This window comes from Sorghum bicolor, chromosome 7 (assembly GCF_000003195.3).
Source record: "Sorghum bicolor cultivar BTx623 chromosome 7, Sorghum_bicolor_NCBIv3, whole genome shotgun sequence".
NCBI classification, from domain to species: domain Eukaryota; kingdom Viridiplantae; phylum Streptophyta; class Magnoliopsida; order Poales; family Poaceae; genus Sorghum; species Sorghum bicolor.
In genome coordinates, this window is record NC_012876.2 from 9,241,670 (window position 1) to 9,269,385 (window position 27,716).

The window sequence follows — 27,716 nt, forward strand, 5'->3', positions numbered from 1 at the left end:
TCCACTCCTGGTACGCCCAGTCCCCAACCGCTAAGCCCTCACCGAGCAAAACGCGAACTCGCCGACTCTCCGGCCGCCGCCACCTCGTCTAATCTGATCTCCTCTGCTTCATCGCCGATTCGCCGAGCTCTCGACGTCCCCCATCTCGACGGCCACTGCCACCTCGACCTCGCTGCTTCTGGTACGCCCACCCTCCGCCGCCGCCGCCGCAGACGGCAGGATGTTTGATTTCTTTGTGGTGATCAAACCGGTATTTCCACAACCACATGCGTGCGCATTCTTTATTCTAGGATTATTTGAGATTCGCGCTGGTCAACATCTGTCTTTCCCTATCTCTTTCCCAACCAACATTCCTGGCTTCCCTTTCTATTCACATCTGACTCATCCATTCCTAAGGTTTTGTTACATGCACTTAAAAAACCCAAAACTTTACAAGATTTCTCATCACATTTAATCTTGCGGCACTATGTATAGAACATTAAATATAGATAAAAAATATAACTAATTACACAGTTTACCTGTAAATCACGACGAATCTTTTAAGGCTAGTTGCTCTATAATTGAATAATATTTATCAAATAAAAACAAAAATTTCAAAATCTAAAAAGTTTTTGGATGTTGGCCTAACTATCTTGTATTCCATCCACCGACGCCTCTCCTCTTTCCCAGCGCTCGCAGCTGCTCTCTCTCTCCCACCGCCGCTGATCCTCCTCTCTCCTCAGCGCTCCTGCCTGAGCTACTCTCCGACGCCCCTTCTCTCTCGTCCCTCTCTCTCTCTCTCGCAACTTTCATCTCTCCCTCTCATCCTGCCCTCTCTCCCTCCCTATCCTCTCTCTTCTCTCTGTACCTAGATCACATCTCTCAGATCCGCTTGTTTGAAGGTTTGATTATTGACCTTTTGGGATTCTCTATAGCTCATTCATCCGCATAATTTTTTCAGATTAATGTACTGGTAGACAATCAATTTGAACTCTTCTTGATTAATTTCACTCATATTTACAGTTACTGATCTATTAGTACCCCGTGATTTGTTTATTGCTCTGTGATTTGTTTTCCTCCTATAGATCTAGTTTTAGATTATTCGATATTTTTATCGATCATCCGGTCGAAATTTTTGAACTACTTCATTCACTAGATGATTAGTTTTTTTCTTATTTTTGAGTACGGCCACACTATCAGCTTTGGTAGATTTTTTTTGTTGTTCTATTCAATACTATCTGTTTTCTATTATCTGTTGAGTGATTTGTGCAGTTGTCTAAAAATATTACCTATAGTATGGTATTCAGTTGAGGATGCACCACAATAAAATGAAGACAACACCTGCGTGATATCTTTTTTCTCTGTCAGTTTGTCTTCTATTTTTAAAGTATACTAGATAAATGCCCGTGCGTTGCTACGGGAATTTTAAAATTTTCAATAAAATTTAACATCAATAAAAATAAGAAAAAATAGTAGGTTAGGAGCTCGAATTTTCAATGCAGTAAGAGTATCAAAAAGTTGTGGATCAAAATGAAGACAAATATATTTTAACTTGGCTTAGCAACATATGTTTCGAGCCACATTCAAATAAGCGTCAAATTTAGTAACAATGTCAAAATAAGTGCATGATAGATAAGTCATCCATAACTATCTCTTTTATTGTCTTATGCCCATAATGCGGCTAAGATATTTTTGTACGGATAGAGGAATCATTCATCACCGTGAATTCCTATCATACGTCAATAGGTCAATCACAAATTTCTTCTGTTGTCTTTAGCCATCGTGTGCACAAGACAAACATAAATAATAAGTTGTGTGTGTACGTGTGTGTGTATATATGATTGGCATGAGTTTTCCGTTGTTCCGTGCAGATATGAATTACAGAAGGATGAAGGCATTTAAATCACTCTAGCATAATAAATGATCAACTTAACGGATGGTGTTGCCGATCAATAAAGTGGAGATTAATGTATGTGAAACTTACTACACAAATAGGCCGCGACACTTATTTAAACGTGGCTCTACTAATTCCCAAACAACCATGTATAATTGAGAGATTAGAATAGTCGAAACATAATAAAAAGTGGATAGCATAAAAGGGTCCTAATAATAAATAAATAAATATTTCTATTTAATACTAAAGTGACAAAAATTTAGACTCAAATTTCGTGTGGACTGTCCCAATCTAAAATTAAATAGGTTTTCTCAAATCTACTAAATTTATACAAGGATTTTCCAAAATCGGCAAGCCCAAATCTACAAGGTGCCCAGGACCAAATCAAGTCTGAATCAAAATCCACACAGCACAACAATCCAAATCCAAACTCAAAACAAGTTATAAAATCAAAACAATAGACATTGACAACCTCGACGATGTAGTTGTTCATGAGAGCACGCAACAGGGTCACATCGAAGGTGAGCACGCGCGCACAATAGGCCTCGCGCGCATTCCCAAGCTAGCAACCTGACGGTGGCGATACACCACAGTGTGGCGCGTTCGGCCACCAAGGACATGACCACATGGCCGCTCGGCTGCATAGGCTCGCCGCTTGCAACCTGAGACGCCTGAGCGCCACTATAGGATGGCTCGACGGAGCCGCGCGTGTGGCCAACATGGATGCAGGCCATGTGGCTGCCCGCTAGCGACCGCCGGGACGCCTGAGCTCCTCAGAATGATTAGAGATTTCAAACGGTCAAATATTAAATATGTTCATGAAAGTGAGACATGCTCATAGGCAGGGTGTACTGACATTATTTTTCAAAACTTTTCATCACATAGATATAAGCAAAGCAGTAAAGTAGTCCATTCCTTTACTTACACGGGAATTCTCAACAATCTACAAAAATATAAAAAAGATCAGAGTTAAGCACCAAGCAGCAAATAATACCATAATCTGAAATATTAATCAATGTTAATACAGATTTCCACTAACTGTGATTAGAGAATCCTTTTGCTCCGACAAATGTACCTATACAAGGGCATAGACTTGAACACAAGGATTCTGGAGTACTTACTGTGAATTCAGTAACTTCAACGGAGCTGGTAATATGGTCAAAGAGCTATACAGGATGCTGACTGGCCATGCATCTTCATCGACCGAACTATCATTCTCAGGAACAGTTAGTAACTTGTCAAATGTAATCCCACGTTTCCTTGAAAATCAAACAAAAGAACTAAATAACCATAGAGCGCAATAAAAATCAAACACTTGTGTATGTATGGGTGATATTCCATTGGCACCACAAAAAATACAGTGAACCTTGCTAAAGCATCATGCAAAGTTAATGTGTGTATCCATTTAAGTAGCTAACTATATGTGACACATGTTCACAGCTTTTTCTCATATGACAAGGAAAAAAACAATTTGCTCATAACAACGAGAAGAAATGGCAGTGCAATTCTCCGAACTAAGACTGTAATGAAACATCTTAATGTTGAGTTATCTGATACAAAGTGTTGTGAAGCATCTAAAGTTCAGTCTCATACAAAGGTAATTTTAAACTTTCAATTAATAACTAACTAAATATGTACAGAATAAATGTGAGATGAAAATAACTAACTAACAATATGTCCTTGTTCACAACTCTAGAATGTTTATATCTCCCTCTTAGGTGTGCACAACCTCTGTTAGGCTTCAGGGCGTGTCAGATATACAAAAATAAATGTGAGATGAAACTTTTCTAATCAATTCACCCAGTGAAAATAGATATCATTGAAAGGTTCCATTGCTAGGCTCCACGGCATGTCTGGTACCACAGAATAATAAACATGTAGATATTTGTGATATTATTCAAATACTAATCATCAACTCCAAAGGTAGCCAGAGCGTCTAAATTCAGCCATTTTTGTCCATACCAAACTAATCAACAAATCAAACATTTGGAACTACTCTAGATATCAGCATATTGTATTAGCTTAATATTGTATCTGCCAGATGACACTTGGCCACTACATCTTGCCTGAGTAAACATAAAGAACAAATATAGTAAGCACAAACATCTGTAGTTGATGAAAATAACTAAAATCACTGCAGAATCCAGAGCACGAATTGGAAGATAATCTGATCTTTCACTTCAATGACTCAGTTAATAATTTGTTTTATAAAGTATGTACCAGTCATGAGAAACTGTTATTATAGTGCCTATATATTCTGATATTGCCTCCTCTCGGGCATGCAAAAAGTTATCAGGACTGCCCTTTGGCTATATATAATGCTAAACAAGCAAATGGGCATCCATTGAAAGAAACTTGCCCCTTGTGTATTCTCGGTTAGCCTCAGAAATTATGATGTTGATTGACAAGTGAAAAGATTAATATACACTCAAGGATCTCTCCTGTAGAGTTTGCTGCTGCAAACAACACTGTTCAGAACCTAACCTAACTGCTTAAGCTTGCTGGCAATAAGAAGCAACCAACAGTAGTCCATGGATTTTAAGTTGCATCACTGTGAGACATTAATACTTATTAGCTATTGAGAAGCAGTGTCTAACTCCAAAAGACACTTCAGAATCCAGGAAAAATTCTAGTAAAAATGGTTACTTTAGCACAAGACACAGTCCAATTTACTTTAGCATTAGTAAAATCTACTGTATTTTTTTAATTGGAAAGGGCAAAATAAGCCAACTTATTAATGGAAAACATGACTGAACCAAAAGAAGCATGATTCTGAGATGGAAAATTAGTTTAATATAATTCAGCTCCCAGCAAAACAGGGCAGGCTAGTGTCATCATCAGAATATTAAAAAATATTGATGTTTTTTGACTATCAAAGTTATTTTTGAAACATTCAGGGCAGTACTTGTAATAGCAGTATACTCCTTGTAATCTCAGTACAACTTATTCACTTTATTGGTAACTTATTTTGAAAATATTTGATTATTTATTGGCATCTTAATCACTTTATTGGTACTAATAATCAAGTGAGTCTTGAGTGGATGACCTGGTTTCAGTTTAGAGCACATGTTTCACAGAAATGACCAACAAAAAGAGAGACAGAAATAGTGTCAGTTGTTAGAGTGCAACTACTATTTTAGTGTTTACAACACACTGCTGCACACTTGTGAAACGCTAGTAGATATGAGTATAGCTCATGGTCAGAAGTTTTAAAATAATTGTTTTGCACTGCACATGGAACAAGAGCTAGTGTGTGGGCATTGGTGCTACTATTGCTATATATATATACAAATCTGCAGTTAAACCACAAATGGAAATGAAATGATAGCAAGCGTTAGGAGTGAAACCATATTTGAAGTTTCATTGTTTCCAAACACTCATAATATTCAGTCCCAAAAGAATAACACTGATAAATTTAATCACAATAGGAATTTTGTGTCAGCTAGTGATAGAAAAGATCCATTCACAATAAGAATTCTGTGTTAGCTAGTGGTAGAAAAGATCCACCGTAAAGTGTGGCAACTATACTCAGTCCCAAAAGAAATTCTGTTTTTTGTGCAATAGGGATTCTATGGCAACTATATTCAGTCCCAAAAGAATAACACTGATCTAGAGTGCTTAAGGAAAAAAACATAGATCCATTGTATCCAGCTGGTGATAGAAAAGATAGATTTGCAAGAAAATTAAATGCACTAAAGTTGTCAACCTTCTCACAATAGCAAATTTATTCAGACATTTTAAAAAGCACGTAGCAGATAGAGTGTGGCTTACAACAGCCCAGCTTGTGTATCTGTGCTTAACCCGGACGCAGTGTGCCACAGCAGCAGCCGGCGTCTTCGCAGCCCGCCGCAGCGGCTTGGCAGACTGGGCTGCAGTTGCTCCTCGCCGTCCACCTCGCACCGGGGCTGCGGCGCGCCCAACAGTTCCGGGATCTGGCGACGCACGCAGACTGCCACAGCGGAAGCCGACATCCTCGTAGCTTGAGACGCCGCAGCAGGTTGGCAGACCGGGATGCGTCCGCTCCTCGCCGTCCACCGCGCACCGGGGCTGCGGCGCACCGAGCAGTTCCGGGATCTGACGACGCACGCAGCCTGCCACACCGGCAGCCAGCCTCCTTGTAGCCTGAGACGCCGCAGCAGCTTGGCAGACCGGGATGTGGCCGCTCCTCGCCGTCCACCGCTTACCGGGGCTGCGGCGCGCTGAGCAGTTCCGGGATCTGGCGATGGAAGCGCAAGCAGAAGGCGACGGTGCTGGCGATGAACAGGAGTGAGGAGGTCTCGTGAGGATGGTGCTAGGCCGCGGGCGGTGGCTGGCGCCGGCGTGATGCGGAAGTCGATGGTCGCGAAGGAAAGACGAGGGGAAGTCGAGGGTCAGGAGTGTGGGAGAGCAGGAGGTGGCCTCGGGAGTAAGTGCGGACACGTTGAAGAGAGACTTTGGAGTGGTGTTGACGTCTCCTGGTTTGGCTTTTTAGGGGTAGAGAATGACTACTTTTGAACTATACACACCGATTTTTTAAGCATTTTTGTTGTTATATATGTACTGCTTCTTTGCAAGCATTTTTTTTGCAGGTCATGATATATACTATGGTCTCCACTCTTTTTTAATTCTAGACGTTCAGTTGAGGATATAATATTTAGAGCAAAATCATCTTTTTTGCAGGTCTGGATAAGATTAAGTGTTGCCCCATCCACCTCGGTCGTCTTAATCAGGTGTCTTGATCTACCTATCTTTCTATCTTTTTTCTTTATGATTTAATCTTTACCCCACTCCCTTTATGCAAGTACATCTGATTCCGTCCCATGCTCCCTCGATTTGTCTTGACCAGAGACTCTCATAATCTACTTGGTACACTTATGATCTAAACTTTACCCCACCACCTGCTACAAGTACATTTGATTGTCCTATGCTCTTTTATTTCATTGAGTTGCTCAAAGCTGCAGTTCTATATGCATTTGTGTCTGCTTTTTTTTGTTCTTCGAATCGCTCATAGGTGTAGTTGTAGATGCAATTCTTTTCCAATGACAGCTCATAATTTAATTAAACTTTGGTTGTGAACATATTTAGTTGTACAATAAGGTTGATACAGAAATCTATCGTCTTTCTGTTGACAATATATCTTTCTTCCTCCCTCTTTTTTTTCTATAGATATTAGGGCTGGTGCTTTTCAACAATTTCAGTTCTCTACTATCATCCAGGTTATTTCCAACTCTTTTTTTATACTATAGTTCAACATATTTCCTATAATACTTATCATGTGATTTTATTAAATTGATAAAACAATATAACAATTACAGTGATATCTAAGGCATGTCTTTAATATATTTATTTACTATTTTTAAATGATAATATAATAATATAAACCTATTTTTTAATCATAGTATTGGTTTATATGCAATCAATAATCATATCATTTTTGTAAGGCTGAAGATTCAGTACATGATGATATAGTGGATTTCACAATTTTATGGGAGGAGTGAGGAAGGGAACGAAGCAAATAAAATGATAAAAAAAGCATAAACAGGTGGAGTGAGCAGCAGGCGAACTGTGTCTCTCGGGTGCTGGGCCAGGAATCAAACACGGATAGTAATGGAGTGGGAAAGGGGAACGGTAAAGGAAGGAGTGTTGACTGTCGCAAATCTAAAAGCACGGCCGACGGAGCAGATAACGCATGCGCGCGCATGCCGTTGCGGTTCTGTCCATTCGTTGTGGTGATCGATTTTGAGGCGACCTGCCAGGAAGGCTCGGTGATCTACCCACAAGAGATCATCGAGTTCACGTCCGTCCTCGTCGATGGCGCCACCGGCCGGACGCTGTCCACCTTCCGCACCTATGTCCGCCCCCGGCACCATCCCTGCCTCACCGATTTCTACCGCGATCTCACCGGAATCACCCAGGATGATGTCGACGCTGGAGTCAGCCTCGCCGAGGCACTAGAGATGCATGATCGTTGGCTCGAAGAACATGGTGCTAAGCTGGGCAAGCTCGCCGTTGTAACCTGGGGAGATTGGGACTGCCGCACTATGCCTGAGGGGGAATGCCGCTTCAAATCAAAGGTATAGAAAAGCCTCACTATTTCGATCACTGGATTAATCTAAGGCTGCCCTTCTCTGCAGCATTTGGTCTTGGCAACGTCCGTTTCACTCTACAGGATGCTATTCGGAAGGCGGGGCTGCAGTGGGAGGGCCGCCTCCATTGTGGTTTGGATGATGCTCTAAACACCGCTCACCTCCTCGTCGAGCTCATGCGGCGGGGAACCCTTCTCAAGATCATAGGCTCTTTGGCGCCAACGCAGTCACCTCCTCAGCCTCAGCATAAGGCGGTGCTGCCATGTGTTGGCTCGCGTTCGACGCTACCTCCGCAGCCTCAGCCTCAGGTGCTGCTGCCATGTGCCGCGGCCACCGGGATGGACGCAGTGTCGTGCTGCTTTTGTGGTGTGGCCAGCAAGCTAGGCGTGGTGGCCACGCCGGGCCAGATGCAGGGGCATTACTTCTACGGATGCGGCTGGTGGACTCCGACATGTTCTTTCTTCATGTGGGCAATATAATTGCCTACGGTCTGCACAGGTAAGTACTTCCTCCATCCCAAATTATAAGTCATTCCAAGAACCTTGGTGAGTCAAAGTTTTTTAAGTTTGACCAAATTCATATAGCAAAATAATAACATTTTTGGTACCAACCAAGTATCATTAGATTCTTTGTTAGTTATATTTTCATAGTGTACCTATTTTATGACATAAATCTTTATATTTCTCTCTATATTTTTGGTCAAACTTAAAAATATTTTGACTCTCCAATATTCTTGGAATGACTTATAATTTGGAACGGAGAGATATTAGGTAAGTATTCACCTTTCCCCTTTTCATATATCATATCAATTTCTAGTGCAAAGGTTCACGATTATCTATTATTTAAGCATATATGTACACATTATTTCAGTTTGTCTTAGTCTCATAAAGGATACTAGGTTTTTTTCACGCGTAAATTTCCTGGAACGTAAAACTCAGATAGGGTCACAATGGTGTTGGTGGGAAGGTGCCACTCGAGTCGGGGTTGTGTGGCATAGTCTGCACGTAAAATCCCTTGCTTGTTCCGCATCTTCATGCGGCGGTTGACTGAACCGTGAGTAGCTTGTGGGGAGGTCGTTGCTGAACCGACTTCTCCGATAGTGATTGCGATTCTTCAGAGATACACTACATCATGGAGCCAAAGCCAAGTAAGCCTTTGCACAGACTCAATCCTGGTTGTCCACCATGGCCTTGAAGACACAAGATCGGTATGATCGTCTCGATGAAAGTATTGATCTTTTCTTCACCATGGTGTCCAGTATGGATACTTTCCAGCAACAAATGTCGTTTAACTCTCACGTGGTTGAAAAAACAGTGAAAGATCAAGTGCTATTGACCAAGCAGATGAAGACCTCGTCAAAGTCAATGCCTTGACGCTGCACATAACCCTTTGCGACCAGCTAGGCTTTGTACTTGGAGATGATCCCGGCTGCGTCCTTCTTCGTCTTGTATACCCATTTTAGCCCGATGGGTCGAACTCTAGGCGGTGGGTCAACGAGCTCCCATGTACTGTTTGCCTCAATCGCCGTCATCTCGTCGAGCATGGCATGGTGCCAACAATCGTGTTTCAGTGCCTCATCGAGACTGGTTGGCTCGGTGTCGCGGGCGAGTAGCAGATGCTCCTCTAGGTCCCGTGCAGCGATGCCGGGCATCGGTGCCGGTCCGATTACGTTGTCGATGCGGTGAAACCGGAGGGGGACGTCGTGGTCGTGGTCGTTGTCGAGCTGCTCGCTGAGGGAGGAGCTTGGTGGAGAGGCGAATTCGACCCCGTGCGACGAGGTCGGGCTCGACGTCGCGGGTGCTGAGCCCTGTGCTGGTGTTCCCGCCGTGTACTGGTTCGGCGGCGGAGTTGTGGGCGATGTTGAGGCAGAGCATGTCGCTGTCGAAGAAGTGGTGCGTGGCACGATGCTTGTGGTGGTGGTGACCGTGTCCGCCTCCACTGGTGACGGTTCCTCCATGGTGAAGTCCCTTAGCTCACCGCCGTGCTCAGCGAACCATGCCCACTGTGTCGATTCGTCGAACACCACGTCCCGGCTTATGTACACACGCCGGGTCGTCGGATCGTAGACTCTGTAAGCCTTTGATCCAGGCTCGTAGCCCATGAACACCATCTTGCGACTGCAATCATCAAGCTTGCGAAGATGCAGTGTGTTTACCTTGACATGAGCGATGCACCCGAAGGTGCGGAGGTGTGCCACGTTGGGGGCTGGTACGGTGTCTTCCCTTGGATGCTCTTGGAGGAGGAACGGTTGAGCAGGCACACGGCGGTGGTGACCGCCTCTCCCCAGAACACCCCAGGTAGCCCCTTCGGCTTCAGCATGCTCCGGGCGATGCCGACGACCGACTGGTTACGGCGCTCGATGACACCATTCTGTTGAGGGGTGAACGATACCGTGAGCTCGCGCCGGACGCCGAGGTGAGCGCAGTACTCGATGAAGTCAGTGGCGGCGAACTCGCCACCATGATCTGTCCGAAGCGCCAGGAGCTTCTTGCCGGTCTTCCTCTCCGCCGCCGCCTGGACACGCTTGATGGCTTCTACAGCGGCATCATTGGTGGAGACACACCCACATGTAGCGGGAGTAGTCGTCGATGAGGAGAAGTAGCAGTTTTCTCTTGGTGTGGCTGGCTTGATTGGCCCGCAGATGTCGCCGTGCAGCAGCTGGAGCGCTTCGGTGGAACGTCACTAGGCCTGCTGAGGGAACGGTGCGCGCCGGTGCTTGCCGTCAGGCAGGCCTCACACACCTGGTCCACCTATGTTAGCAGAGGCAGGCCACAGACAAGCTCCTCCCTTGCCATCTTGCGGAGGGCGGCAAAGTGGAGATGCCCAAAATGCGAGTGCCACCGCCATGCTTCGTCATCGGTGCGCGCCACGAGGTAGACCGGGCATGCCAGCTTGACGTCGAGCACGTACAGTCTCCCAGCCCAGCGGGGAACCTTGGCCAGCAGGCGCTGCTCCTCATCGCGGATACGCATGACACTGTGCTCCACGAGCACCTGGAATCCGCCTTCATCCAGCTGCTCAACGGAGATGATGTTGGCGGTGAGCTGTGGTAGGTAGTAGACGCCGGTGAAGGAACGATGTTCCCTGTTCTTGAGGGAGAACAGGACGGTCCCGCTCCCTTTGATCCGCGCCACTGAACCATCTCCGAAGTGCACCAAGCCCGTGACGGCGGTGTCGAGGTTGGAGAAGGCGGCGCGCGATCCTGTCATGTGATTTGACGGTCCGGTGTCCAGGATCCATCGGTTCGGATCTCGGTCCACCTCTTTGTCAAGGTTAGTGACGACCTTCCACTCGATGAGGTGGAGCACATGCGGCGGCGGTGGGGAAGAGTCCGCCGGCGTGAACTCGATTGGTGGATGCGCTGGTGGTGTGAGGGGAGTAGTCCCCTCCTAGGCCGTGTCGAAAGCGAGCATTAGGGTATGCTCCTTGTCCTTCTGGGCGACGTGAGCCTGATGGGCCAGCTCCTCCTTGCGTCAGTCACTGGCCCAGTGGCCTTTCTTCCTGTAGCGCGGACAGGGAGAGTCTAGTGGCGGACGAGACTCGCCAGAGCCGCGCCCCCGTCCTCGGCCCCGCCCTTTGCCATGTCCACCAGAGCCGGAGCCGTCGATGATGAGTTCACCGTGTCGCTCACCGTGTTGCTCCCGGTCTCCACGGCGTCGCTCACCGTGTTGCTCCCGGGCTCCACGCCGCTTGCACACCCGACGTCCACGTGAAGTCGTCGTCGAGCGCATCGTCCGGGAAGGCAGCGGTGACGGCGGCAACTGGCCGCAACTGGGAAGAACAACTACCACGAGTGGTCGTTGAGGATGTAGCTGAAGATGCAAGCGCGCCACTTGTGGGATGCCGTTGAGTACGACGACGTGGACTACGACGACGATCATGCTGCGATGGACGCCATCTGTAGTGGCGTACCGGCGGAGTATGTCCCCATACTGGTGGCCAAGTCGACAGCCAAGTTGGCCTGGGAGGCCATCCGCACTCTCCGCATCTGTGACGATCGTGTGCGGAGATCAACTGCCCAAACTCTCCGAATGGAGTACGAGAACATCACGCTCGACGCCGACGAGTCCGTCGAGGAGTTCGCCCTGCGCCTCACCAACATCACGCAAAGGATGGCAGCCCTCGGTGACCCAGAGCCAGAACCTCGCGTGGTGGCCAAGTACCTACGCGTCGTCTGCCCACGGTACAAACAACTCGTCATCTCCATCGAATCAATCCTTGATATCTCTCAGCTCTCCATTGAGGAGGTCACCGGCCGCCTCAATGTCGCTGACAACGTCGAGCCCGCTCCGGCGCACACCGTGAGTGGGAAATTACTTCTCACAGAGGAGCAGTGGATCGAGAAGTACAAGAAGAAGGGGCCAGACTCCTCTCGCGGCGGCTCCGGCTTCGGTGGTCGTGGCAAAGGGTGGGGCCGAGGACAGGGGCGCGGCTCTGGCGAGTCTCGTCCGCCACCGGACTCTCCCTGTCCGCGCTGCGAGAAGAAAGGCCACTGGGCCAGTTACTGCCGCAAGAAGAAGGACGATCCGGCCCATCAGGCCCATGTGGCCCAGAAGGAGGAGGAGCATACCCTATTGCTCGCTTTCAACACGGCCTAGGAGGGGACTACTCCCCTCACCACCGGTGCATCCACTAGTCGAGTTCACGCCGACAGATTCTTCCCCACCGCCGCCTTCGGCTGAGCTCCACCTCATCGAGCGGAAGGTTGTCCCTAACCTTGACAAAGAGGTGGACCGGGATCCAAATCGATGGATCCTGGACATTGGAGCGTCAAATCACATGACGGGATCGCGTGGCGCCTTCTCCGACCTCAACACCACCGTCACCGGCTTGGTGCGCTTCGGGGAGGGTTCCGTGGCGCAGATCGAAGGGAGTGAGACCGTCCTTTTCTCCCTCAAGAACGGGGAACATCGCTCCTTCACCGGCGTCTACTACCTGCCACAGCTCACCGCCAACATCATCTCCTTCGGGCAGCTAGATGAAGGCGGATTCTAGGTGCTCGTGGAGCACGGCGTCATGCGTATCCGCGACGAGGAGCAGCGCCTACTGGCCAAGGTTCCCCGCAGGGCTGGGAGACTGTACGCGCTCGACGTCAAGCTGGCACGCCCTGTCTGCCTCGCGGTGCGCACCGACGACGAAGCATGGCGGTGGCACTTGCGTTTTGGGCATCTCCACTTTGCCGCCCTCCGCAAGATGGCAAGGGAGGAGCTTGTCCGTGGCCTGCCTCCGCTCACACAGGTGGACCAGGTGTGCGAGGCCTGCCTCGCCGGCAAGCACCTGTGCACACCGTTCCCTCAGCAGGCCCAGCGACGTTCCACCGAAGCGCTCCAGCTGCTGCACAGCGACATCTGCGGGCCAATCAAGCCGGCCACACCAAGCGGAAACCGCTACTTCTCGTGGAGGACTACTCCCGCTACATGTGGGTGTGTCTCCTTCCCACAAAGGACGCCGCTGCAGATGCCATCAAGCGTGTCCAGGCGGTGGCGGAGAGGAAGACCGGCAAGAAGCTCTTGGTGCTTCGGACAGATCGTGGTGGTGAGTTCGCCGCCACTGACTTCATCGAGTACTGCGCTCACCTCAGCGTCCGGTGCGAGCTCACGGCGTCGTTCACCCTTCAACAGAACGGTGTCATTGAGCGCCATAACCAGTCTGTCGTCGGCACTGCCCGGAGCATGCTGAAGGCGATGGGTCTACCTGGGTGTTCTGGGGAGAGGCGGTCACCACCGCTGTGTACCTGCTCAACCGTTCCTTCTCCAAGAGCATCCAAGGGAAGACACCAGACCAGCTCTGGACTGGCAGCGCCCCCAACGTGTCGCACCTCCGCACCTTCGGATGCATCGCCCATGTTAAGGTAAACACACCGCATCTTCGCAAGCTTGATGATCGCAGTCGCAAGATGGTGTTCGTGGGCTACGAGCTTGGATCAAAGGCTTACAAAGTCTACGATCCGACGACCCGGCGTGTGCACATAAGCCAGGACGTGGTGTTCAACGAATCAACACAGTGGACATGGTCCGCTGAGCACGGCGGCGAGCCGAGGGACTTCACCATGGAGGAACTGACACCAGTGGAGGCGGACACAGTCACCACCACCATAAGCACCGTGCCGCGCACCACTTATTCGACAGCGACACGCTCTGCCTCACCAACATCGCTCACAACTCCGTTGCCGAACCAGTACATGGCGGGAACCCCAGCACAGGGCTCAGCACCCGCGACATCGAGCCTGACCTCGTCGCACGGGCTCGACTTCGCCTCTCCACAAAGCTCCTCCCTCAGTGAGCAGCTTGACAACGACCACGACGGCGACGTCCCCCTCCGGTTTTGCCGCATCGACAACGTAACGTAATCGGACCGGCACCGACGCCCAGCCTCGCTGCACGTACGGGACCTGGAGGAGCATCTGCTACTCGCCTGCGTCGCCGAGCCAACGAGTCTCGACGAGGCACTGAAGCACGAGTATTAGCGCCATGCCATGCTCGACGATATGACGACGATTGAGGCGAACAGTACATGGGAGCTCGTCTACCCACCGCTGTCACACCCTGGTTTTTAAAAGAAAACCAGAGTCATCGTATGTGTGCTCAGGAAGTCCACACATACAACAAAAGGATAGAAATATTAGAAACAATGTTATATATAGCGGAAAACATATTTATAATAACACTTACAAACACCAGAGTACACGGAAACAGTAGCTAAAACTTCTTAGGCTCCATTCTTCTCTGGGACGGCTGACTGGGGGCTCTGTACGCCAAGCACTCCTCATAAGCTTCTAGAAAACTCTATGACATCTTTGTCCTTCTTCTGAGCAGCACTTTACTACACACTGGGGGTGGGGGGGAAATAGCAAGGGTGGGTTCATGTCGAACTCAACAAGTACAGACAGAAAGTATAATGACATGCAAGGCTTAATCAAAGAGAAAACACTGTTTAACTGCAGTTGAGCTTTTAAGTTGGTAAACTTTTATTACAATTCTTTTATTAAAACAACCTATTACTAAATATGAGTGAAGCATCACAACCCTTAATTAGATGAAAGCAATATTATTACTCGTCATTATAATAATAATTATTATTAAGATTACCGAGGTATCCTGTACTCCAGGAGAAGTCGCGCCCGCGACATATGCAGGGCGACCGAGCGCGCGGGGGCCAGGCCCCGCGCGTCGCAGGGGGAGGACGCCCAACAGATTAGGGACTAGATTAGGAAATAGAATTATAATTAGCCTTATATTTAGGAGAGTTTTACTCCAACTAGTATTCAGCCTCTGGCTATATATATCTGTAATCAGGACTTTGAGATATCAAGAAAGAATTGTTACCCTAATCTCTCTCTTCCCCAACGCTCTCAAGCCCGAGCCGCCGTGAGGGGTATAACCTCCGCGATCGGAAGACAACGGCCAGAGACTACGAACTCCGTAGTCGAGGGCCACCTACCCTAGATCACCAGGCCCTTGACAGCTACAGATTTCCATCAACCAGGAGGAGCCAGGATGAAGCACCAGTCCGCACTTAGATTAGGATGCTGGAAGAGAAACTTCGTTATTTTTCTGTCTGCTCTTCTTTTTTAGGAAACTCCTGTACCTGCACTTACTGTTTTGTTTCCTATATACTATAATGAAAAGGCGGAGCACCTGCCGTTGTTCCTTAAAGAACTTGTTGTCATGTGCGGAAAGACGTACACAAGGCGCAGGCGCGCCCGCGACGTACGCCGCGCGGCTGAGCGCGCAGGGCGCGCGACCCAGCAGCTCGATGGGGCAACTTCCAGTGGCTAGAAATCAGGGATTAGATTGGAGGTTGTTTTGGTTAGTCTATAATTAGGGGATTTCCCTTCCATAGTTTGTTGGGCCATTGGCTATATATTCCTGTAACCAGGGAAGAATCAATCAAGCAAGAATTAATCTCCTATCTCCTTCTTCCCCGCGTCTCCTAAGCCCAGCCGGCTGAGAGGGGTATAACCTCCGCACTGGAAGACTCTGCCGGAGACTACGAGCTTCGTAGTCGAGGGCCAGCTACCCTAGATCACACTGCCCTTGACAACCTGGTATCACGGTCTCGTCGATCCTCTCCCACCCGCTCCTCCAGTTCCTCTTCCACTGCCGCCCACCACCAGTTAGCCGCCGCGCCACCGTCACCCACCTCGTCCGCGTCCATCGCCCTAGCGCCCAGCATGACGGAGCCCTCCGCAGCCGACCTCCTGGCGGCCATCAAGGCCCTCACCGAGGACATGGCGACCATGAAGGCCGATATGGCCTCGCTGAAGAAGGAGAAGTCGGAGTCGTCCGCCGGCGGCGGCGGCGGCGGCAACCGGCACGCGGAAGGTCAGCACACTGACTACCCGCCCAAGCACAAGAAGTGGGACTTCCCACGCTTCGACGGCACCACCGACCCCATGCTCTTCCTCAACAAATGCGAGGCATATTTCCGCCAACACCGCACCATGGCGGAGGAACGCGTGTGGCACGCTTCGTACAACCTCGAGGGCGTCGCACAGCTGTGGTATAACCAGCTCGAGGAAGACTCTAGCACGCCCACCTGGGCGCGCTTCAAAGAGTACCTGCACCTGCGGTTCGGGCCACCGCTCAGGTCGGCGCCGCTGTTCGAACTCGCCGAGTGCCGGCGCACGGGCACCGTCGAAGAGTACTCCAACCGTTTTAAGGCGCTTCTACCTCGCGCAGGTCGCCTGGACGAGGAGCAGCGTGTCCAGCTCTACACCGGCGGCCTCCTTCCGCCGCTCAGTCATGTCGTTCGCCTCCACAACCCCGACTGGCTCGCCGTGGCGATGAGTCTCGCGTGCCAGGTCGAGCTGATGGAGGTCGAGCGGCCGCCGCCACCCGCGCCACGTGCTCCTGCGCGGGGCATTCTGCCGGCGCCCGCGCCCCGCGCTGCCCTGCCGCCCCCACCGCCACCACTGGCCTTGCCGGCTCCGCTAGCAGCCGCGCAGCCGGGCCGCGGGGACGGCCGGCGTCTCTCGCCCGAGGAGATGGCTGAGCGTCGCCGTCTCGGTTTCTGTTTCAACTGCAATGAGAAATATACTCGCGGCTATAACCGTTTTTGCAGGCGCATTTTCTTCCTGGAAGGCGTCGAGATTGACGACGCCCCGGACGACGTGGCAGCTGCCGAGCCCGACGCCGAGGCTCCCTGTTTCTCTCTCCAGGCTGTGGCTGGGGTCCCTGTGGCGAGTACCATGCAGCTCCGCGTGTCCCTCGGCGCCGCGACCCTCGTCGCTCTCCTCGACTCTGGCAGCACGCACAACTTCATCTCGGCGGCAGCAGCCCGGCGTTCCGGCCTTCCCCTGCGTCAGCGGCCTCGCCTCACTGCCTTGGTCGCGAACGGCGAGCGCGTCACCTGCGACGGTGTCATCCGCGACGCTCCTCTGCTCATCGACGGCGTCACGTTTCCGACCGACCTCTTCGTCATGCCGCTGGCCGGGTACGACGTCGTCCTGGGGACGCGGTGGCTGGGCGTGCTGGGGCCCATCGTCTGGGACCTCGGCAGCCGGCGCGTGACGTTCCAGCACCTGGGGCGCCCTGTCTCCTGGACAGGCATCGCCTGCCCTGCGGTGCCGACACTGGGTGTCACATCAGAGGTCGGGCCGCTCCTCGACGCCCTGCTGCACGCGTACGGGGGGCTCTTCGCAGACCCGACAGGTCTGCCCCCCAAACGCGCGCACGACCACCGCTTCACCCTGAAGCCCGACGCCCAGCCCGTCGCTGTCCGGCCATATCGGTACCCAGCAGCGCACAAGGACGAGTTGGAGCGGCAGTGCGCCGCTATGATCGAGCAGGGTATCGTCCGACGCAGCGACTCGCCCTTCTCATCGCCGGTTCTCCTCGTCAAGAAGCCGGATGGGTCGTGGCATTTCTGCGTCGACTACAGGGCGTTCAATGCGCTCACCGTCAAAGACGCCTTCCCGATCCTGGTGGTTGACGAGCTCCTCGACGAGCTCCACGGCGCCAAGTTCTTCACCAAGCTCGACCTCCGGTCCGGGTATCACCAGGTGCGGATGAGGCCGGAGGATGTGCACAAGACGGCGTTCCGCACCCACGACGGCCTCTACGAGTTCCTGGAGATGGTGTTCGGGCTGTGCAATGCCCCGGCGACGTTCCAGGCCTTGATGAATGACGTGCTCCGGCCGTTCCTCCGCCGCTTCGTCGTGGTATTTTTTGATGATATTCTCATTTACAGCAGGACATGGGCCAATCACCTCCGCCACCTTCGGGCCGTCCTCGACGAACTGCAACGCCACCAGCTCTTCGTCAAGCGCTCCAAATGTTCTTTTGGCGCGCCCTCTGTCGCCTACCTCGGCCATGTCATCTCCGCGGCGGGCGTGGCCATGGATCCGGCCAAGGTGCAGGCGATCCACGACTGGCCGGCTCCGCGATCGGTGCCGGCAGTCCGCGGCTTTCTCAGCCTTGCGGGATACTACCGCAAGTTCGTCCACGGCTACGGGGCCCTTGCCGCGCCACTATCGGCGCTCCTCAAGAAGGAGGGCTTCTCCTGGGACGACGCAGCCGCGTCGGCGTTCGCGGCCCTCAAAGACGCTATCACGTCGGCCCCCGTCCTCGCCATGCCGGACTTCACCAAGCTGTTCACCGTTGAATGTGACGCGTCGACCGTCGGGTTTGGGGCGGTCCTAACTCAGGAGGGCCACCATCCAGGCCGTGCGGCACTGGCGGCCGTACCTCTGGGGGCGGAGCTTCACCGTCAAGACAGACCACTACAGTCTGAAATATCTCCTCGACCAGCGCCTCGCCACGATTCCCCAGCACCATTGGGTCGGCAAGCTCTTGGGCTTCGACTTCTCGGTGGAGTACCGCTCCGGCGCCACTAACGTCGTCGCCGACGCCCTCTCTCGCCGCGACACCGAAGAGGGGGAGGCCATGGCGATCTCGGCGCCCCGCTTTGACCTCGTCGACCGCCTGCGCCATGCCCAGGCCACCGACCCAGCCCTGGTCGCCCTCTACGCCGAGGTCCGTTCGGGCGCCCGCGCTGCACCATGGGCGCTGGTGGACGGCATGATTACCTACGACGGCCGCCTGTACATCCCGCCCACGTCGCCGCTTCTCCAGGAGGTCGTGGCCGCCGTCCACAACGATGGTCACGAGGGCATCCACCGCACCCTCCATCGCCTCCGGCGCGATTTCCACTTCCCCAGCATGTGCCGCATCGTGCAGGCGTTCGTGCAGGCCTGCAGTACCTGCCAGCAGTACAAGTCCGACCACCTCAGGCCAGCGGGACTGCTGCAGCCGCTACCGGTGTCGTCCGCCGTCTGGGCTGACATCGGCATCGACTTCATCGAGGTGCTGCCCAAGGTGCAGGGCAAGACGGTCATCCTCTCCGTGGTCGACCGCTTCAGCAAGTACTGCCACTTCATACCGCTGGCGCACCCCTACACAGCGGAATCTGTCGCCCAGGCGTTCTTCGCCGACGTCGTCCGTCTACATGGCGTTCCGCAGTCTATCGTCTCGGACCGCGACCCGGTGTTCACGTCCGCATTCTGGCAGGAGCTTATGCGGCTCACGGGGACAAAGCTCTTCATGTCGTCAGCCTTCCACCCGCAGACGGACGGCCAGACCGAGGCCGCCAACCGCGTCATCGTCATGTACCTGCGCTGTTTCTCCGGGGACCGTCCTCGCCAGTGGCTCCGATGGCTGCCCTGGGCGGAGTACATATACAACACCGCCTACCAGTCCTCTCTCCGCGACACGCCGTTCCAGGTGGTCTACGGCCGGGATCCCCCGACCATTCGCTCGTACGAGCCTGGCGAGACCCGAGTGGCCGCGGTGGCTCAGGAGATGGAGGACCGCGCCGCCTTCCTTGACGACGTCCGCTATCGCCTAGAGCAGGCTCAGGCGGCGCAGAAGCGTATCTACGACCGACACCATCGCCCGGTGTCCTTCCAGGTCGGCGACTGGGCCTGGCTGCGTCTACAGCAGCGTGCTGCGGCGTCCCTCCCCAACGCGCCCAAGGGGAAGCTCAAGCCTCGCTATGTCGGGCCGTATCAGGTCCTGGAGTTGATCAATGACGTGGCTGTCCGCCTCCACATCGGTGTCCTCCGGAAGTTCGTCGGCGCCCCACCTGCAGCACCGCCTCCACTGCCTCCCCTCCTGAACGGGGCTGCTGTTCCTGCTCCCGCCAAGGTCATCAAGGCACGGATCGCTCGGGGTGTGCGTCAGCTGCTCGTCGAGTGGCAGGGCGAGCCAGTGTCTGCTGCTACTTGGGAGGATCTGGAGGATTTCCGCTCTCGGTTTCCGACCTTTCAGCTCGAGGACGAGCTGGACTTCGAGGCGGGGAGAGATGTCATGTGCGGAAAGACGTACGCAAGGTGCAGGCGCGCCCGCGACGTACGCCGCGCGGCTGAGCGCGCAGGGCGCGCGACCCAGCAGCCCGATGGGGCAACTTCCAGTGGCTAGAAATCAGGGATTAGATTGGAGGTTGTTTTGGTTAGTCTATAATTAGGGGATTTCCCTTCCATAGTTTGTTGGGCCATTGGCTATATATTCCTGTAACCAGGGAAGAATCAATCAAGCAAGAATTGATCTCCTATCTCCTTCTTCCCCACGTCTCCTAAGCCCAGCCGGCTGAGAGGGGTATAACCTCCGCCCTGGAAGACTCTGCCGGAGACTACGAGCTTCGTAGTCGAGGGCCAGCTACCCTAGATCACACTGCCCTTGACACTTGTTAAGTGCCTGTGTTCTTGCTTGTGATAATCTGGTTGTAAAGATTTTTTGTTCCTTCTGGGTAATATAATCTTGAAGTGTGAATGAATGGGATATATTTTGCCAGAATTCAGTCTGGAATTTATATTATGTTCTGCTGATGCTAGCCAAAAGAGTGTGATAAAAATATATCTGGTAGAAGTTCACTCTCTGGTTTGACCATGAGTGTTGTGTTTTCTAATAAGAACACTGATTTCTCATATCATCAGTGTAGAAAGGACACAGAGGGAGGGGAGGGGTCATTCATATTGACGGTAAATTTGTTTATGCCTCCTTCTTTTGTATGTCAATGGAGTGGAACATTATCTTCTATATGTATGTCCTGTATTGCCCTTTTTCCTTGGTACAGGCCGTTTCACTTGTTTTTTGGAATTGTTTATTTATAGATAGATGAGATGCTTGATTATGCGTTTTCAGTTGACTTGCTTCTGAAACTTAGCTGATGGCAAGTTTCAATTTCCATGCATTTTGAGCGGCAAACTAAAAGCTGAAGCTGTTCTGAAATATTTTGTTCTAGTATTCAATCAGTTCCAGTGCTAATGTGTTTGCATATGTCTGTGTGGTATTTTTCTGCTTCTTTTGTTTCAGAGTATCTTGCGCTTGATCTGTGCAGCCGTGATTGGTTAGGGCCTCTGCAACTTGGCGCCATGCTAAAGGAGTACACTTTTCATTTTCTCTGAATTGCTCTAGCTTGATTTGTTTGCAGTTTCACCTTTTCAGATGCAGTGATCCTAAAAAAAAACATTTCTTTAACCATGACAAGGATACATACACAATTTGTTGAACTTGTTCATTGATCATTTTACTGTTATTTTCAATTTCTCGCACGCCATTGTGACCATAAGGAGTGCATTGAAGTCATACAAGGTAGAAGAAAAGGTTAGTATTTTAAGAAATTATAAACATCTTGTGTTGACAGTAAATTCTCAAATTACATTTGAAATACCAATTATATGTTAATGATACTGGACAAATTTAAAATATGTCACTCCTTGACATTCTTTATTTTTTAAAAAAATAATTCTTTAATCTAGTAGCTATTTACTGCAAATAATATAGATATGTCCTTCGCCGTTCGCTCCTTTCCAAACAGATGATCGACCATGGAATGGAATTGGGCTTTGCTCTTCTTCTCTGCTATTGGTGGAGGATTCAAGGGAGATGGAACCGAATCGCTTGAACCTCTCGTATGGAGTCAGTTACCCCTAATCTCCTATACAACTAAAAAGAACAAAAAAATACCACCAAATGGTGCGACATTTTTTGGGTCGCTTCCACCTCCCCTCCATGTGAACTCACCTATGCAGGAGGTGGAAGGGTATGAAATGAAATAAAAAAATAAGAAAAGATTCCTGATGTAAATTTACAATAGAGAATAATATATAATCAAGGAGGTAGAAGGGTGCAAAATGAAATAAAGAGAAAGAAAGAATTCCTGATATAAAATTTCATTTATGACACAAAATCTCGGTCCCTCATCTAAAGAAAAGAAAATAATCGCACCCCCGAATCCTGGGACGTCGCTCTCGCCCTCGCCCGTCCTCGTCCTGGGACGTCGTCCTCGCCCTCGACCGTCCTGGGATGTCGCCCTCACCCGACGTTGCACCTTGCCCTCGCCCTTGAAGCTAGGACGTCGCACCTCGCCCTCGCTAATTGCCCGTCCTTGAAGCCGTCGTTGATCACCGCATCTCATCTGCAATCCAGCACCGGTTAAATTTGTTGGCAGCGCGTGCGTAACTGCGTTTCCTTCCTTCATTTCCTGGGAGCGGGCAGCAGCCCTGGCCAGTCCTCGGCCAGCAGCAGCCAGTCCCGTTCACCTAGCAGCCATCCATGCCTGGGCACAACCCTAAAACGAGGTGAGTTAGACGACTAAAATCATGTTGATTGGAGTTACATATACTTTCAAATCTTGGTGCATATGTTCATAACAAGCATATGGTTATCTGTAAGTGGAGAAAAAAGATTACATGGATCGTACAATGGTTTGTTCTAAGTATGTGTGAGTGTAAGGATTTATACTGAGATTAATAATACATGTATAGTGAAAAATAAATATGTACATAAAACAATTGAAATAATTTTATTTTTTAAATATGACATTGCCCATAATATCTTGGTCACTTGAGTGTAAGGATTGATACTGAGATTGTGCTAGCTATTTTTGAGAACACAGCTTCACCAATAAAGTAAGGTATGGAATAATGAAATACAACTAAATTTACCTTGTATAGATCATCCAAAGATTTCCATCGAGTATAAATACCAAGCTCACCATGTATTCGAAGATAATAATTACCAATCTCTAGGAAGAAATCTTTGAATGAAAAAAGGCCTCTTATAGGATACAGTATCAAATGGATGCATGAAAATGGAAGCTTACCCTTAGATGAACATGCTCCAAAGAGAGGATGAAAATTGTTAGTTTAACCATTTTAATGGTCACACTTCCACTAAGATCTATATTGATGACACTCAAACACTCATTTTAAATCTTTCTACATATGGGTCCTATTGGAATTAGTTGCATAAACTCTAATCCTGTACATATAAATAAAAGAAAACAAAACAAAAGACTTGTGAGATAGCGATCTGCATGCGCATTACCAACTGAAGAATACACAAAATGTAGTCTAGATATGTCAGACCTCACTTATGCTAATCTCCTTGAGACAAAAAGCAATATAATTCATGTGTATCTCCTGAAACAATGAATTGCAGCACCTGCATGCACCAAAAAAAGGAGTCTTGATATATCAGCCCTCACCTATGGTAATCTCCTGAGACAAAAAATGTAATATCACAGTTTGCATTTGACATTGTTAGCATAAACTAATTGATGATCAGGTCTTTGATACTCTCAGTCTGGATGTCTAAGTAAAATGCCAAGAATAAATGTTCTCTGTGATCTCTTGATTACCATCTTTTTCTCATAGGAAAGAAAAGGAAAGGGTAATAAGCTAAAACTCATTCCCATCAAGATCATAGTAAATAGTTGTGATTATCCAATCAATAAGCGGCATCAAAACATCCTTGATTCGTGAGATATCTTAGCAGCGGATGTGTCCATTCGTGCATAGGGTAATTATGGATATGAAAAGATCTATTCGGTCCATAGTAAAGTCAATGGAGACGAATATTCTTTCCAGCCATTGCAAACCTTCAATCAAAACGCTTAATACACAAAAAGTAAGGATATCAAATTTTGTGCACATATTTAAGTGAATGAAAAATCTCTCACACACAACAACAAATTACCTTGCAATGAAGACAATTCTGAATTTATGGGAAGCTTTGCACCTTTGTGTCACCTTTCTCGTCAAAGACACATCTACATGAGAAATATGTTGCTTTTCTATCAGACAGAATACATGCCTCTGTCTATCAAAAAAAAACAAAGATTGTCACATAGCCTGCGCCGCCCAGTGAGTAAACAAAAGAGATAAAGTTCTGCATGAAATATTTACCTGTTCTATAACAGAAATTAGTTCCATGGCAGTAGCTTTAAACTGCCTAGAACTAGAAAGAGCGATAAGATCTAGGTCTTGCTCTGCCTGCTCCAATTCTAAAAGTTTACAGACATATTAGTAGAGATGTAAAAGTCTATTTTATAACAAATAAATTCAAAGAAGAAAAAATAGATGGATAATTACATCATCCTTTAGGAAAGGTTCTCTTTAAGATACATTAACCTTTAAGGTATAAGGTATTGCTTGAGAAGAAAATGTACTTATATGTACTATGCTATAAAAGCCAGAAACTTAAACTACAATGAACAGATAACAGAAAGAACAAACACAAGTTTCTTTTATTCAGGAAGTAAATGCATGTCCACAATGCCCAGCAATTTTGCTAATATAGAAAAAGTTGAAGCCACAGTCTTTATCTCACCAGGAGACAGCAAAGAACCAACAACTGTTGAAGCCGCATCTGACCTTGTTGTTGCACATGGACACCTCGGTCCCTGGTCACGTCGGGGTAGAGCTCCTGCTCGTGAGAAGCAAAGCTTGCTGGAGCCGCGTCGCGTCGCGGCGCCGGAGTTCTTGAGCACGGACCAGCCGAGGCTCGCACAGACGCACACGCCCGACCCACTGGAGTGTGCGGTGCATGGCTCCTTCACGCGGGCACTAGGGCGGAGAGTAGCCGAGGCAGACACGGCCGGCGGAGAGGGACGGTGGCGCGGACGCGCGAGGAGTAGCAGAGGGACACCAGGTCGCCACGCCCGTGCAGAGATGAGCGGCGGCAGGGAGTCGTCGTGTTGCTGCACAAGGAGGAGCGGAGGGACGCCGGGTCGGGAGATCCACGTTGGAAAGCTCCGGGGAGGCAGCTCCGCCGGGCCCTGTGGCATGGAGCAGCGGTCAGGGAAGAAGAAGCAACGTGGATTTGTTACAACCGGCGGCAGGTACCCACCTTGATCGGACGGACAGGAGGAAGTGCGGGCGTGGAGATTGGGTAGTGGACATCTGGTGACATGGCAGCCGCGGCCAATGATTGTAGATTAATAGTACAGCATGGATCTGACATAGTGACATGGATGAAAGAGAGAGGAGATTGCTTGTGTGGACTGTGGAGTATGGTTGGCCGGCCGGGAGTTAGGTATGGAAGTAAATGCGGGGCAAGAGCTCCTTCCGGCGTACAGTAGGCCGGACTTCCCTCTCTCCTTTCTGGCCTTCGCCCTATCCTTCCTCCCCTGCCCGCTGCCCGCGCCCCCATCCTGCCCGGCGCTCATGCATCGACGAGCGCGGCCTTCCTGTCCAAGCTCCACGCGCTCGCTGCCGCGCTATGCTCCCGCGTCGGTCTCGGCGTGACGTCGTGTTCGTGCTCGCGCCCACGGGCGTCCGTGCTCTACTCCACGCCCATGTCCGTCGGCGCCGTCGTGGCACCCACCAACCCGTCCCTCACCGCCGCCGAGGTCTCCTGCCTGCTCGCGCTCTCCAACCCCTGAGTCACATCTGCCGTCGCGGGCACCAGAGGCAAGCTCCCTGCCGGGCTCCGCACCGTGCTGCTCGACTCCCCGATGTTCATCTAGTTCCTGCAGGAGCTCGACAAGGACGCGGTGGCGATGACTCGACAAAGACGCGGTGGCGATGACTCGACAAGGACGCGGTGGCGATGACTCGACAAGGACGCAGTGGCGATGGTCCTGGTCCGGCAGTCGGAGTGTCAGACTCGGCGGCGGTGCTGTACTTATTATTATACATATTTCCAATTGGCAAAACGGGTATGGTCTTATGGAGTACAGCCGGTTTCTGCCCCGCTGTTGGAGACGAAGAATGCGCGTGACTTGAATCCGTGGGCCGTCTTTCATGGGGCGTTGAAGTGACGATTGTTCATCCAGAAACAGAGGCTGCCAGGGGAGCTCTGGGTCTGAGGCCCTTTTGTAATGAAGGTAGGTCCGTACCACCATGCAATTTAGTTTAGTAGTAAAACAATATGCTATAATCCACTTTGCTCATAACATTGCTTTTAAGAAGACCTTGTCCTGATAGCTATAGTTTCAACGAATTCACATTCACGGGGTATTGTATATTCAGATTCAGATAACTTGGGTATGGCCACCCTAGTAATGTGCTAAGAGAGTTTTATAAGTTACAAGAGTTTCAGCATTTACAGTGTCTATATTTGTTTCTTCGGCCACCAGATAAAAGATGCCACCAACCTTGCACTTGTTTACAGAAAATGTAAATAAACTTAACAAAAAGGAAAAAAAAAGGAGAGAGAATTTTGTTGGCATTCTTGTGTGGTCCCTTCATGTGGATGTTGTATGTCACTTTGAGCTATATACATATGATTCAATATCAGTGGTCTAATTTGAATTTGTTAGTGCATTCCTGATGGCTGTTTTTACTCGAGCTTCAGTGACACTTTGTCCCTTATGGGCGCTAGCATAGGTTACCTAGGCGAGGAGTATACATCTGAGATTTTGGATAGTGAAGAATGGTTGAGGACAGGAGATCTTTGTTACATTGACCAAGACAGATTCGTTTACATTGTGGACCGGCCGAAAGAGTTAATTAAGTACAAAGGCTACCAGTTGGTATCCACCAGGAGATCTAGTGTTAGATTTTTTTCTAATCAGCATTTGCATGACACATCACTCCATCAGAGCATCTGATCTGTTACGGACTTACAGTGTCAGTTTGCCTTCTCTCCTGAATTCTGATGGAATCTGTTTCATTCAGGTGCCTCCTGTAGAACTTGAAAGCCTACATTCAGGTGCCTCCTGTAGAACTTGAAAGCCTACTTCAGATACACACAGATATTGATGAAATCGCAGTTGTCCCGTAGGTGTATACATACATACACCCAGAAAACTTGCGAAATCAACTCTGCAGTACACTAATAGAAAGTTTCCTTCAAAAGAGAAAGACACTAGCTAATGGAATAATTCATGCTAACTATTCTTCATTATACAGATACTCTGATGATAAGGCTGGAGACTGCCGACAGTGTTCATCGTCAGACGCCCAGGAAGTCACTTGCACAAATCACACATCAAAGAATTTGTCGCCAAACAGGTTTGCCGCTGGCTCAACACAAACAATTTTGCAAGAATAGTAACCACTGATGTTTTTTTTTGTAAGAGAAGATGGAGCTCTGTTGAGTTGCTGGCCTAATAACCCTTATCATTTGTCATGCAGGTCCTTGTGGATTCGTCAATAAAGAAAATGCGGCGGGTTAAGATTGTCCGGCCAAGCTAGCATTGCGGCAACATATTAGCTCCAAGCTGTAGCATGTGTATGTGGTGTAATTTTTTGTTGGATAATAAGTAGGTAGATCAGTTGCAATGTCATGTCAGTGTGTCACGCCCTCACCATGACTGTATAAAAGTACTAGCAGATATCACATTTGTAATCAGTTTAAGACATTGAGAGTAATTTAGTAAATGTGAATTTTAAATTATATGCAGTGTGTAAATACCTGTAGATTGAGATTGTGATGAATTTGTAGTTGTACCCTGGAATATTTTTTTCTTAGCCTCTGCAAAGTGCAAACGTATCTCCAATCTTATCGTAATTTTGTTTTAATAGTGGAACTCCGAGCATCAAAAATTAA

At 49.6% G+C, this 27,716-nt stretch overlaps 2 protein-coding genes and 1 pseudogene across 3 annotated transcripts; 2 read left to right on the forward strand and 1 right to left on the reverse strand.

The window, feature by feature from the left end:
• On the forward strand, positions 45–8,548 carry LOC110437071 (annotated as a pseudogene).
• On the reverse strand, positions 2,123–6,345 carry LOC110437072. 2 transcript variants are annotated; one of them, XR_002455132.1, is made up of 4 exons: positions 5,645–6,342; positions 2,995–3,132; positions 2,730–2,816; positions 2,123–2,637 (listed from the first exon to the last, which is right to left on the reverse strand). XR_002455132.1 is itself a non-coding variant. In XM_021465222.1 (4 exons), exons 1-4 carry the CDS (start codon positions 5,842–5,844, stop codon positions 2,619–2,621), a joined length of 375 nt encoding a protein of 124 aa, XP_021320897.1. In that variant the 5' UTR covers positions 5,845–6,345; the 3' UTR covers positions 2,123–2,618. The 2 variants fall into 2 exon arrangements, 1 of the variants encoding a protein (XP_021320897.1); XM_021465222.1 differs by having other exon boundaries at positions 2,799–2,816; positions 5,645–6,345.
• LOC110437209 lies at positions 16,112–27,563 on the forward strand. The gene is made up of 4 exons (XM_021465564.1): positions 16,112–18,492; positions 18,587–21,542; positions 26,843–27,178; positions 27,302–27,563. Exons 1-2 carry the CDS (start codon positions 16,112–16,114, stop codon positions 20,355–20,357), a joined length of 4,152 nt encoding a protein of 1,383 aa, XP_021321239.1. The 3' UTR covers positions 20,358–21,542; positions 26,843–27,178; positions 27,302–27,563.